Source organism: Pygoscelis adeliae, unplaced genomic scaffold (genome assembly GCF_000699105.1).
Source record: "Pygoscelis adeliae isolate BGI_AS28 unplaced genomic scaffold, ASM69910v1 Scaffold26, whole genome shotgun sequence".
NCBI classification, from domain to species: domain Eukaryota; kingdom Metazoa; phylum Chordata; class Aves; order Sphenisciformes; family Spheniscidae; genus Pygoscelis; species Pygoscelis adeliae.
Genome location: NW_008825104.1, coordinates 589,721 through 602,157, shown reverse-complemented (window position 1 = coordinate 602,157; position 12,437 = coordinate 589,721). Strand labels below are relative to the sequence as shown.

At 33.7% G+C, this 12,437-nt stretch overlaps 1 protein-coding gene across 1 annotated transcript in view; it reads right to left on the bottom strand.

Annotated features, from left to right (window-relative positions):
• Positions 1 to 4,164: 4,164 nt before the first annotated feature.
• RFX3 (regulatory factor X, 3 (influences HLA class II expression)) overlaps positions 4,165 to 12,437 on the bottom strand; it is a 62,338-nt gene continuing 54,065 nt past the window's right edge. The window contains exons 11-16 of the mRNA XM_009327218.1: positions 10,930 to 11,027; positions 10,470 to 10,619; positions 8,762 to 8,970; positions 7,617 to 7,770; positions 5,408 to 5,450; positions 4,165 to 4,445 (exon numbers count right to left, since the gene is read on the bottom strand). Of these exons, the coding sequence (XP_009325493.1) occupies positions 4,207 to 4,445; positions 5,408 to 5,450; positions 7,617 to 7,770; positions 8,762 to 8,970; positions 10,470 to 10,619; positions 10,930 to 11,027 (893 nt within the window). The 3' untranslated portion in view covers positions 4,165 to 4,206. The remainder of the gene's footprint in view (positions 4,446 to 5,407; positions 5,451 to 7,616; positions 7,771 to 8,761; positions 8,971 to 10,469; positions 10,620 to 10,929; positions 11,028 to 12,437) is intronic.

Here is a 12,437-nt window from a genome sequence, read left to right as displayed (position 1 = left end):
TGGCAGTGAATAGTTTGCCTACATCTATTGAGCCTCCTATAACAAAACCATTCCCATATAGTCTGCAAGTATTTACTTCAGACATAATTAAAAAAAATTTCTACAACACTATCAGCTATTTCAAAGTATATGCTCAATGGACTAATTAAATTATCTAAAAAGCTTTGTTCCCATCATGTTACTTACAATGCTCAAAGGGTTAATGCAAGGCATTATATCAAATTAATTTTCTAATACTAGAACTAAGCACTGTGTGTTTATGCTTCTATTCCAGTTTTTATTGTTTGTTTGTCTTAAATCACCAAACAAATTAGCAGATACACTAGAATTCCATTTATTGATTTGTTTTAAACCATATACAAAGAGGATGTCCTGTTAGAGAGACAAGGGCCCAATTTTCAGAAATTCATACTGCTCGCTCAAATGAATGTTTTAAACACTGAAATTATTGTTGTATACTTATCTTACTAATAAATCTATTTTTCATCAGCCCTTTTAAGGCTATCAATGGTTGTTTTTATTTTGTAAAAACATTCTGAATTAAATCGGATTGCAGTGCATCTCATACAAAATTTTTTCTAAACAGTGCAGATGTCAACTGGTGAGAATGACAAAGATATCAGATCATTTCTCATAGGGAAAACAAGGTGAACAAAAGAAGTGTTTTAGATATTTAAAAATACCTCGCTTTAAATTAAATTTGTATATAGACCTATACATTCCTGAATGACGTAGCTTTATCTGTTTTCTTATTTTTGAACTAAAGGCAGTAATGCTGTAAATCATCATTTTATAGGTAAATAATTTAAAATCTATTTTCCAAATTTGTATGGAACTTTTTTTTTTAAAAGAAGGTGCTTAGAGCATGCTACAGTACAATAGCAAAACACAGAAATAATAATTGAAAACAGGAAAAAAAAAGCTTTAAAACTGATTTACTGTGAGAAAGATTAAAATGTACCAACAAATTCTAATAAATATAAAACTTTTGAAAATTGGGCCCTGTGTTTTGAAAAGGTAGTTCAACAATACCCATTCCCCTACACTGTTCACTGTGCTATTTGTGCTAATGGGGGAAATGCCTCTAAAGTAATTATTTTGGATTCCATGTCAAGATTAGATAAAACACATAAACCATGTCAACTCTCATAATGTCTACCCTGTGGATACATGCTACACTTCTCCAGAGCACTAACAATAGACTTCAGAGCTGGTGTGGCAATGCAACCGCATGCTACACATTATAGAATATGGACTGAGGTATTCATATCTCTGTAGTTTAATGGTTACCAAAACCCAACTATTAAATAGCAAGAGTGTGCAAAATGTTTTATCTAAGTGTTTGATTAAAATTTCAGTAAATGTAAAATCAAAACAGAAGACCCCCAAACCTGTAAATATACAACGCAGCTTACAGTAACATAGTTCTAAAAAAACCTGGTAAAATCTTTAAAATTTAAGCATAGGAATAAAGACTCCCTTCAGTTTTCTGAACCCGGGATAGTTCCAATTTGTTTTGATAATGCATTGTTTTTAGAAGCTATGAAATACATTCCATTTTTGTATTCAGATTTTTGTTTAGTTTTGTTTTGCACTTTGTGAACAGTGAACAACTGAGTGGAGTGGGGAGCTAAATAATGAGATACTCAGGTCCCACCTTTTTTAGCAATCTAGATTTACCTATTACAATCGTACTCTTTTCTCAGCAACAACAAATCCAACATTAAACCAAGAAAGGACAATAATAAGAAAACATTATAGGTCCGTCAACACAAAAATTGAAACAAGTACTACAGCATTAAAAAAAAGCTGAAAATGAAAAAAATGTTGAATTATTTCACTTTATTTTACTTGTAAACATCTTATAATGCACAATGAAGGGGAGTAAATATTTATCACAGCTTAGTTTTAGTATTTTTGGTGAAGGGTACAGATGTGCTGATTTCCAAGGAAAAATCAGAACACACTGAGCAATATATGTGAGAACAAAAACTATAATGAGATTCAGTGCATTTATGAATTTAGAAATAATGAATATAAACCTCACTTTCACTTTTTACTGAGGCAAAAGCCATCTACTGACATTAGTAGGAATTATGCCTACATAAAATGAGCAGGATGGGTTCACCTCCCAGTTCTGCAAAGGAATTAAAATTTAATTTTGTACACCAATAATGTTAGGACATTTTAGATGATGTGCAGCTGTATTTGGAGCATATGTAAACCTCTAGCAACAAACTTGGTTGCTATAAATACGCAGTTCATTTTACATGCTCTTCTCCCATTTGGTATATATGACTTTAAAGTCGTTTTCAGACACACTAGATAAACCAAAATAAAAGAATCTGTAATTTTCTTACACAGTCTTTTCTGTAAAGTTGATCTTTTTGTGCTCTCCTTCACTTTTTGGCTTTTTTGCTTATTTAATTCCACTATTTTAGTGTAGCAAATTCATGTGTCTGCATAATGAAATGTTTAAGAAGAAAAATTTGAGTTGTTTAATGTCAATTAATATGATCTCTATAAACTGTCACTATTTAACCATTAAAATGTAATGTCTGGCTGATACCCCACAAAATATAGAAATTTAAAACATGCACTGCATTATGTACTTGCTCATTTATTTCTTTTTAGTTTTTAAAATTAAAAGTAGGCAAGGGTTTAGAAAATATATAATCATGCTTGGGACTATGGTCAATCTATTTTGACATTTGAAGTTGGTATTAAAGCTAGTTTTGCTTTCCAAATTCCCAAGCAGATTTTATTTGTAATAAAGTGAAATCCAGCTAGAAATGAGAAAAAATAGGTTTATTGTCATTCTAAGAGGGATATTAAAATCATTTAATAATAAAAAAATCCTTTTATTCTTTTGAAGGCTATGTAACCTGTCCTTACTTCTTAGGGAATTTGAAAATGACAGGCACACCTTGTTGAATTAATTTAAGAGTTAAGAATAACAAAAAGTACTAAGTCTTAGCTTCAGTTCTGTTTAAGGCACCATGTAATAGCCGAGGTACAATGATCCCTGATGTACATTCTTAAATGGCAATGGTCCATCTAGCCACCTATTCAAATTCTACACAATTGGGAATAAGTACAAGTGAGGTGTGCCAGTTACACTGCCTTATCTAATTTTTGTAAAAATTTAAATCCATTTTAACAACAAGGAAATATTTTTGAAAGGAAAATGATGCAGGTTGCTACATTCCTTGCATTCTATAAATCATCTTTTCTAAGAGCAGCAGGTTGAACCACTAGTAGGAAAAGACCTGGAATAGAAGAAAGTCATCCAAATGGAATGTTTTCCTGTATGTCCAGTTCAGCATAAGTAGCACGTACACTTAATAATAATAATCAAGTCACTTCTTTTTTAGCTTCAGTTTCTAACAACTACAGTACCACTCAACAGCCAAAAGCACCTGTTCAGTGGCCCCACATATAGAATCAGTAGTCTTCAAAACAGAGGAACTGGTATGTAAATAATATCTGGAACTGTTGATTTTAAAGGAAGCTTGCATTGTTTACATGACGGTCAGATAATTAGGTACGTTTATGACGTACACATTACCACATTCTGGTACAATTCTGTCACATTTAAACTTGCTTCGTGCTCACAGAAAGAAACTAGGAGATCTTCCCAACCCTCCAGCATTATTACAAAAATTCCCCCTGAATGCTCACAATTTTATCAAAATAGTGTTTTCTCGTTGTCCAATGAAAAGCACCTTTTATAACAAATTTGATACATCTGCTGTCAAATAAGTATGCCTCCAGTGTAAATCAAAGAAAATAGTTCTTTTGATATTTCACAGAAGTGCATCTAATTAAAAACCTATCTATATGAAATCATCATCATAACTAATAATTAACATTAAAATTTTTTAAAAAACTATGAAAAAATTTAAATTATCATAAGAGGACAAAAACATTAACATTAAGCTTTGCAAAAATCTTCCTTGCATTTGATATTAAGAAAACTCTTCATACTGAGCGGCCAATGTAAAATGATTCTGTTTACCAAAAAATCTCTTTTTTTTTTTTTAAACAGATCTGGCAAAATACATACACCCATTCCATTTAACAACTCCAATAAAATAACGTTCAGCACAGCTAAAATTTGACAACAGTCGACCTTCGGACTTATTCTCTTTATTTTTTTTTTCATATTAAACCCAAAGGGCTGTGTGTCGGGGGGGAGGCTTCATATTAGACTGCAGTATATGTATTTCCAGTAGCACTGCATTGTCTGATAGTCTGAGTAGTTGCAACAATGTGCTCATTATGAATTGGGTTCAGGAGGTTCTGCTGTACTCCACTTTCAAGCACTGGCTGCATGCAGCCCACCTGGAACGCCTGGTTTAGCTCTGTTTTCTCCCTCTTGGCTTGTGGCTCTCCATTTTCATCCAGCTCTTCATCTATTTCACTTTCAACTTCGCTGCCCTCATCTGCACAAACAAACCACCATGAAACTAGCACCGAGGGGAAAAAATCTAATACAAGGGCCTTTTTTTTTTTGCAAATAATACTTGAAATTCAAAAATACAGGGAAGATTAGCAATCTGATAAAGCACGAACTGAAAATTTAAAATTTTAATGGAAAAAGTCAATGATTATCTCAAACAGGCAAACAGACTGTCAGCTTTGATTACCTGAGTTACACACTGTTGATACAGTATGTGGAAAAAACAACTGCAATCTCAAAACCAATCTCTAACAAACAATGTTAACTTCATATTGCAAAATGCCTCTCATCCCTAAGACATGATGAACAAAAGAGTTGTTACTCTTAGCTACAGAAAGGGAAACTGAGGTGAAGAGATTTGGGGTGACTTGACCCCAAATTTTGATTTGGGTCAAGTCACCCCAAATCACTCAACTAGTCAGTATAAGAATGTATATCAAAATATGGCATGAAGAGGTTATAAGGAACTCATTTCTTTCTATCCTCTTCACTGACAAGTTATCTGACAACTACTTGCATGCAATTCTGCCCTCTTCACTTAGCAAAACATTTACTACAGATAAACATACATAAGCATACTTCTGTCTTTCTTCCCACAGCTGTTACCCTCCTCTGTCCTATCAGATACAACTAAATTCTGCATAAAAATTGGAACTTTTCTTGTGTCAATAAACATCTTCAAAATATATTCTTATTCTAAAACAAACCTACAATATTGTAGTCATTATTATATGCTGCATATTACCTAGATAGCTTATTGTATCCATATAATATATTAACATATCTGTATAACATATACATGCACTTTAAAGCATGTATAAATCCATGCATAAAACAGCTTTAAATTCTGTTTTACTGTATTTTAAAAACATAAGGACATATTTTGCTCCAAGAGACACATGAGCTCTATCCAGAATTATACACTGGAGAGATTAAAATGCTTACCTTTATCCATATTTCCAGGGGACACAGCATTTAAATCACCAAACTGCAAAATAAACAATAAAAAAACTGGACACAGTCTTAAGCAAACATGAACTTAGAGTATCTGTGCTCCACTGGTTTGAGGCTAGCATTCAAGTGCATGATCTTGGCTGCAGCCACATCCATAGTACAGTAATTCATTTTTCATTCCATCCTAGTCTTGTGCTTATTAAGACAATTATCACTAAGTAAACCCTTAAAAATTAAAATGGGGAAGTACAAACTTTTTTAAGATTACGTCATCAGGGCCTTTGTTGCTTGAAGTGAGCTATTTCTGTGTTGTATAAAGCCATAAATTATGATGGATATCCATTCTGAACTGCCAACATTTTAACAAAAAGCTCTTTTTAAAATTTCCCAGAGACAACTTTAATTGTGCTGGAACAAAAATGAAGGTGTGTCACAGTGTTGCAAATCTACTTGTAAGGTAGATGAAAGGCACTGCTGAGAAAGGGTTTACAATCTGGTAACCAATTTACTTACATCAAAAAAAGACCTTTTCAAAAAAGTTGCTCACAAGCTAGATGTATGACCTTCCTCCCTTTCCTTCTCTGAATCTTCTAAGTTTCTCTTAAATAGGAATCGGCAGAGGAAAATGCCATCAATGAATCTCAAATTAAAGGAGTGCATTATTTAGATAAATACATTTCTAGCCATAAATTATACCACCAGTCTTTTTCAGAACAACTTTGCCAATGCCTGTGTCCAAAGCTGGGAGAAGAGGAAGGGAGAAAAATGAGAATGCTTTTCTCAGTTGCAACACCAGTTTATACTGTCTTGTGGTGTTTGTCAGACCATAGTCTTAGACTTCCTCATTTTGTTTCAGTCACAGTCATTGAATACACAGAAACATGAAAAGACGTGCATTTAATGAGTATTTACTAATTCTGTTCTGCCCCTCTCACCTCCAAAAGTTTTGGGTTACTTACTTCCTCATAATATCTCCATCTTTAGTCTACATAAACTTTTTAGAAGACCCTACATACATTTATGTCTAACATATACAACGTCTGTGAAGACGACAAGAATGTAGTAACTGTATACTTGTGTACAACCTTACTGCAAACACAAGGCAGAGATTAAGTAAATATACTATTGGTTGGTCACTAAGCAGAAACAATGTTATTTAGTTTTTCTGAAACATGTCATGCCACATGATATAAAATCACCTGACAAATAAAGCTGAGACATTTCCAATTTCTCTTGAAAGTATAGCATCTATTTATAGTATTTAAGGAGCGTATCAATATATCTTGAGGGAAGAATGATACCTGATGCCAAATCAACTCGCAAAATGACTTGCGATTTATCGGTAACATAGAACACGATACAGTGACTCCCAAATGTAAAGATGTAACAAATCTGTCCCATTAACTATCTAGCATATTTTCAAATATATCCATTTTCCAGCACTTTTGAAGTGCAATTCTTTGATAACAATCCATGCACTCCTCACTGTCTCACTCAAAATAAAAGGTTAGATGAACTACTGGAAAAAAGAGGGATGAGATAAACTTTGCCTTGCAGATGCCATAGATGAGTATAAAAAACTGGTTATTAACTGAGACTCTTGTTCTGTTTTTGAAACCAATGATCTTTGAAACACATGTATGACGATCAACTGTGTTGCAAACATCTATGTATGTCTGCGCTGGTTTTACTACATGTTTGTGAACAGTACCATACAAGCCAAAATTCTGCACGTAAGCCATCCTTCTGAAGTCAATGGGGGTACTCAGCCCACTTTTGATAACAATTGTGTGGGAATTCAAAATGTGTGCAAATACATGTAAACAGATCCACATAAGCAACAGCCTCCTATTACTCTCTTCTTTTTTTATTTTCACATAAGATACTCAGTTCTCAAAAACTGGAAAAAGGCTGTATGTTGATCAACATCTTTCAAACTGTGCACATGAATCTGTATGCAGATTTGTAAAGGAGCAAGCTCATTTGGAAATAATTGGTTGTTAGAATTCAATGTGATCTTAGTACTCTGACAATCAACCAATGAAACAAGTTGGAAACTGTTGTACGTATTTGTAACCCAACCTATTGTTATATTGCAGAACATCCTACAGCTCCACATAAACGTTTAAAAAGTTTGCAAAGACACATACCCAAATTCATCACTAAATCTATCAATCTAGTCTGTTACATATTATCTTACCTCTCCCATAACTGCAATAGGTGTCTCTCCTGTTGCCTGAGCAACACGATGTTCTACTAAGTAAAACATGTATTCATCGTAAAGCAAGCGGATCAGATGAAAAGAGCCAAAGCTAGCAGCACTGCGCAAGGTTAAATCTCGAATCACCATTGAGCTATTCAAAAATAGAAAAATATATATATTTATTTATTATATGTCATAGTCATTTTAACACTTATCCATGTAGACATGTCACCTCAAAACTAATATTCTCAAAAGTAATGTTATCCACAAATGTCTGATTTGTGGTGTCTTCAGAAAGAGATGTCCAGGAAAGGCAATCATTTGCTTCTCTCCTTTCTCTGAAGGTATTGTTGGACACTACGTTACATAAGAAATAACCAGATTGTTTTGTTTTCAGTTTTTCTTTGTTTTGGTATATGCATAACTAGCAATACTTGACCATGTGTAAAACCTAACTTGAAAGAAAACTTTGTTGAAAACATAAACAACTAAAATGGTAAGAAATTCAATTTTAAACAAACTAATGCTTAAATAGTGTCTGATGTGTCCATCTTCCCAGTACAAAGGTTTTAATTGCCACAATTTTAAAACTTTGAAACTTAAAATTACAAAAAGATAGGCTTGTGTGTACATATGATATTGACAAATTCTGGTATCTTCAGCAAGTAATTGCTACAGTCATTTTCAAAGAACGAGGTTTACTCTGATAACTGTTTCAATAAGCAGCTAACATGGAATGCTTGTCTTAATGTTTGTTTTACACATTAAAAACAGGTTTTGTCTTCCTTATGTAATAAACATAGATATCACAGTGTTTTAATAAATAATATTAAAAATAGTGGCTTAATAATTGTGTATTCAACCCAAAAATTTTGTATTATGTTTCTAACTCAGGACAAAATTCCACCTGCATTCATTTGCACATGGCCTTTACAACAATAAACAAGGATCATTTAAGTCCCTGCCGATTTGCAAGTAGCCCTGAGTTCAAGGTTAACAACAATAATTTTCTGAAAAATCCCCCACATTTTTCATGACCTAGAGAGCCACTGTGTGATATTACATCTGTCAACTTTACTGCAGTGAACAATTCAGCAAATAACAGAATAGTTAGAATGTTTTAGAAGTCTATTAAATACTACCTGTAGAAAGACCATTTTAACAGAAATTGCCGTGCTGCTTTAGGAAAGCTGGGTCTTCCTTCATATGGTTTCAACGCTTGCATCATTACATTATCAAGCCAGGCAGCCCACTGCTCCAGAGTGCTCTGCTGTTGAAGAGTCATCTTGAAATCTGTTTCTAGTCTCTGAACCATGTTGTCATCACACTGGCACACCCAGGAAGCCTGCTCCTGTTACAGCACATGGCAACTCTTGAATTAACAATACATAATCCAAAGCACAGTATGTAATTCTTTCTCAAAGATTAAGCAATTCAATGGATGAAAAGGACAAACCCCACTTACTAGACAAACTGAGATGCAGTTTTTATTTTTCTATCATGATTTTGTTGAAAGCAAATGGATGGGAAAGCATAACATATAAGAGCAGACATCAAATAAAAAAAAAAGAGAACAAACAATGGAAATGACACAAGTATATTACAGTTTTCCAGATTCATTTTCAAAAAAGGCTTCTATTTTCCCCATTTATCATTTTTCTACAGAAATATTTGGGACTTGTCAGTTTTTTCTGGGACTACAAGGCACAGCAAGCAGGAAGAACAGTTAAATGGGGGGCTAAGGTAATAAAAGTAGCAGCAAGAAATCAAGTGCAAGGTTCCTTTCGTTCTGAAGAAGTTAAGCGTAAAGACAATTTCTGTTATCTTATAAAAGAAAGTTTTGTGTGTAAATAAGGATTGTTTTGTTTGCTGACTATAGGCAGTAATAGATTACATTACTTAAAGTACAACATAAACTGCACGCAAATGGAGAAACACACTCTGCATACAATAATAAGCAATTTAGTGAGTGTTATCAAGTTTAAATAAGGCTAGCGGGTCAATTCAGAAACTAAGAGACAAAAATGAAGACTCACTAACTGCAAGCCATGTCCTTAAACTCTAGCTATCATGTGCCGAGTTAACACCTCATTCACAGACTCTCTATTCATGTTAACGTATTGTATCTTTGGTCAAGTACTCTTGACTGACTTTTGTTAAGATTATTAACAAATACATTAAAACACTCGTTCACAGGGAAAAGAGACAAACATAGAACTACCAGTAATCTGGAACATTTCACTTTGTTGGGCAAAAGGAAAAAAATACTTTTCCTCAGAGGAGCAGAAACAGGTGGAGAAATTAAGCTTAGTGAAAATATAAATTTATATTCTATAGCTAACTGGAAACTAGTTCTAGTCTGTACTAATCTAATCAATTACTCAGGAGATCTTGTAAATGTAAACATAGGCACTTACATAAAGTATACTAATGGCATTGTCTTTGAAATAACAAAACAGTCTCTACTAAAAACAATGTTGTGCATTTAATAGCTTTTAGAGACATTCAGAAGCTATGCTACTACCTGAGATCTAATTCTAAGATATCATTTATGCTACTACTAAGACATCATTCATGGTATTCTAAGAATGTATTTGCTCTACATTTGCTTAGAAGTTGGAAGAATATGTGCATTTCAAGACAGTAAATGGAAACAGATATTGATTCTGAGCTCTTACTTTCCTAAAGTGTAAGCTGTCACGTTTGGGCTGAATCACTGCATATATGAATCAGCAAAATGTTCTCACTTCACCTTCTTGATAATAACAGCTAACAAAGTTCAAAGTCATAGAGGAAATAACACTTTTTTTTTTTTTTAAAAGAAGCCTGTTATTAAAAGCTGCATTTTACCTGAACATTGGCAAAATCAACACGGTTAAGATCATTGAGCATCTGGTTGATTTGAGAAGTATTTTGAAGCACAGCACGAGCTGCTTGAGCCAGGTGATTAAGAGATGTGTATCTTCGCAGAGTCTGGGCAAAGGCACTTACAGCGGCAACCTATGAGGAAATTTATTTATTTTAAAATATTGTACTCTCTATTTGTATATTAATTCTACAGATTGAGTCTTTACCTTCATTTTAATATTCTATATTAAAGAGTCCTCATATGTGAATTATGTCCATGTAGCACATCAAATAATTTCTTTCTTATGTTTTTTTGACAAAACTAAGTTATTTCCTCTCCCATTATTTGATGCTTGATGCTAAACAGGAAATTTACCATTAAAGTTAAAATGTTACTGCTTTTAGATACTACTGCCCACTTGGTTTGCCATTGCAAGAATAATACTGCAACAGTTTTGTCTACCTTGGTTTGTATCATCCTCTGTGGAATATTGTTCATGGCATTTGAAAGCCAACCTTCAAGGCTTTTTGCAAAATTGCGAATGGCTTGGGTCAAGGCACCTGTGCGTTAAAGAATAAAAACAGAATGAAAAGAAAGCACTGTACCTGTCTTGAAATGTTTTGCATCCTCAGTACTTACGTACTCAACGTTCAGGTCCGCTGCTTTTACTTACTAAAAGACAAATCCAGTCTAAGTTCAAAATGCCTCATTCAGATATAGATTATGCAATCATGATTTTAGTTTTGGTTTAAAATAAGCGGTTCCGACTTCCTCACCTAACAATCTTTCAAGAAGTTTGTGACCAGTAGTATTGTTTTGAGCACTCCTATAGAAGAACATCAGTAATTTCAGCAGTTGTGATAGAAATTTCCATCACAAACTTTCAGCTTTCCATTTCATCTAAGCACCTCTTTTAAAGACCAAAACTCTGGAAAAAAATCCAGTTATTGGAGTACCACAGTTTCTTCAAATAAGGCCAAAGTAACCTTAAGCCATGTCATGGTGCTGCTTACTTCAGTTTTAAAGAACAAAATCCAACATGCAGAGCTTAAAGATATCATCAATAAGCAAGATATAGGAGCGTGTTTCACTGAGAGAAAGTGAGATTATTCAAATGGCTGTGGGATCTGTGTGCACTTTTGTTTCTTTACTATAGCACCCACAGAACTGCTGAGTGGCTGACAGATTTAGAGAGAAATTGAAGAAGCCCTTACAGCAATCTGTACTACTCAAAATATAAGTTTTAATTTTTCAAAGGAGGAGGACAGGAAGTATTTTCCCAATGAACTGCACCTGGAGAAAAGATAATTGTATCTCCTGAGTAGTAGAAACCTCACTTCCCCATACCTACCACTTGCTCATTGACATAATAGCATCCACTCAAACAGCTGCAAAAAGGAGGAGACAAAAAGAAAAAACTACAGGTTTCTAAAGACTAGTAGAGAATGAATGCAACTACAAAAGTGAAGAGGAAAAAACTAGAAGGAGGAAATAATATTTATTTTCAAACTACTTTAGCTACATGTAAGGAGAAACAGTCCAAGTAAAGACTGACTGGATTCTGTTTATAAGGCTGAATACTCTGGTAGAGTAAGAAATTAATGCTGTTAGAACTTGTCTTTGAGAAATGCTCTTTTACCGTTTGAATTATTGAAGATCCCTTTTTTAATAAAGCTTTCTACTAGCAAAGTAAATCTACTAAAAGAAAAAGTGTATTCTTCATGACATCTTTTTCACGTCTTCAAATTTGCAGTGATAAGCTGCAGAATCCATATCAGTAATTTGTATAACTGACCACACATTTGGATGCCTAGCTGAACACAATTTGATCTTACAAAATATCTGTATTAGCTGAACACTCTATGGTAACAGGTTTTTTTTTCCTCTCTTGAGGTTTCCACATGAAGAACAAGCTTTTTTCTTCAATCCTGTCAATCACCTAGCTCATTTGTGCTGCTTTATAAATTATT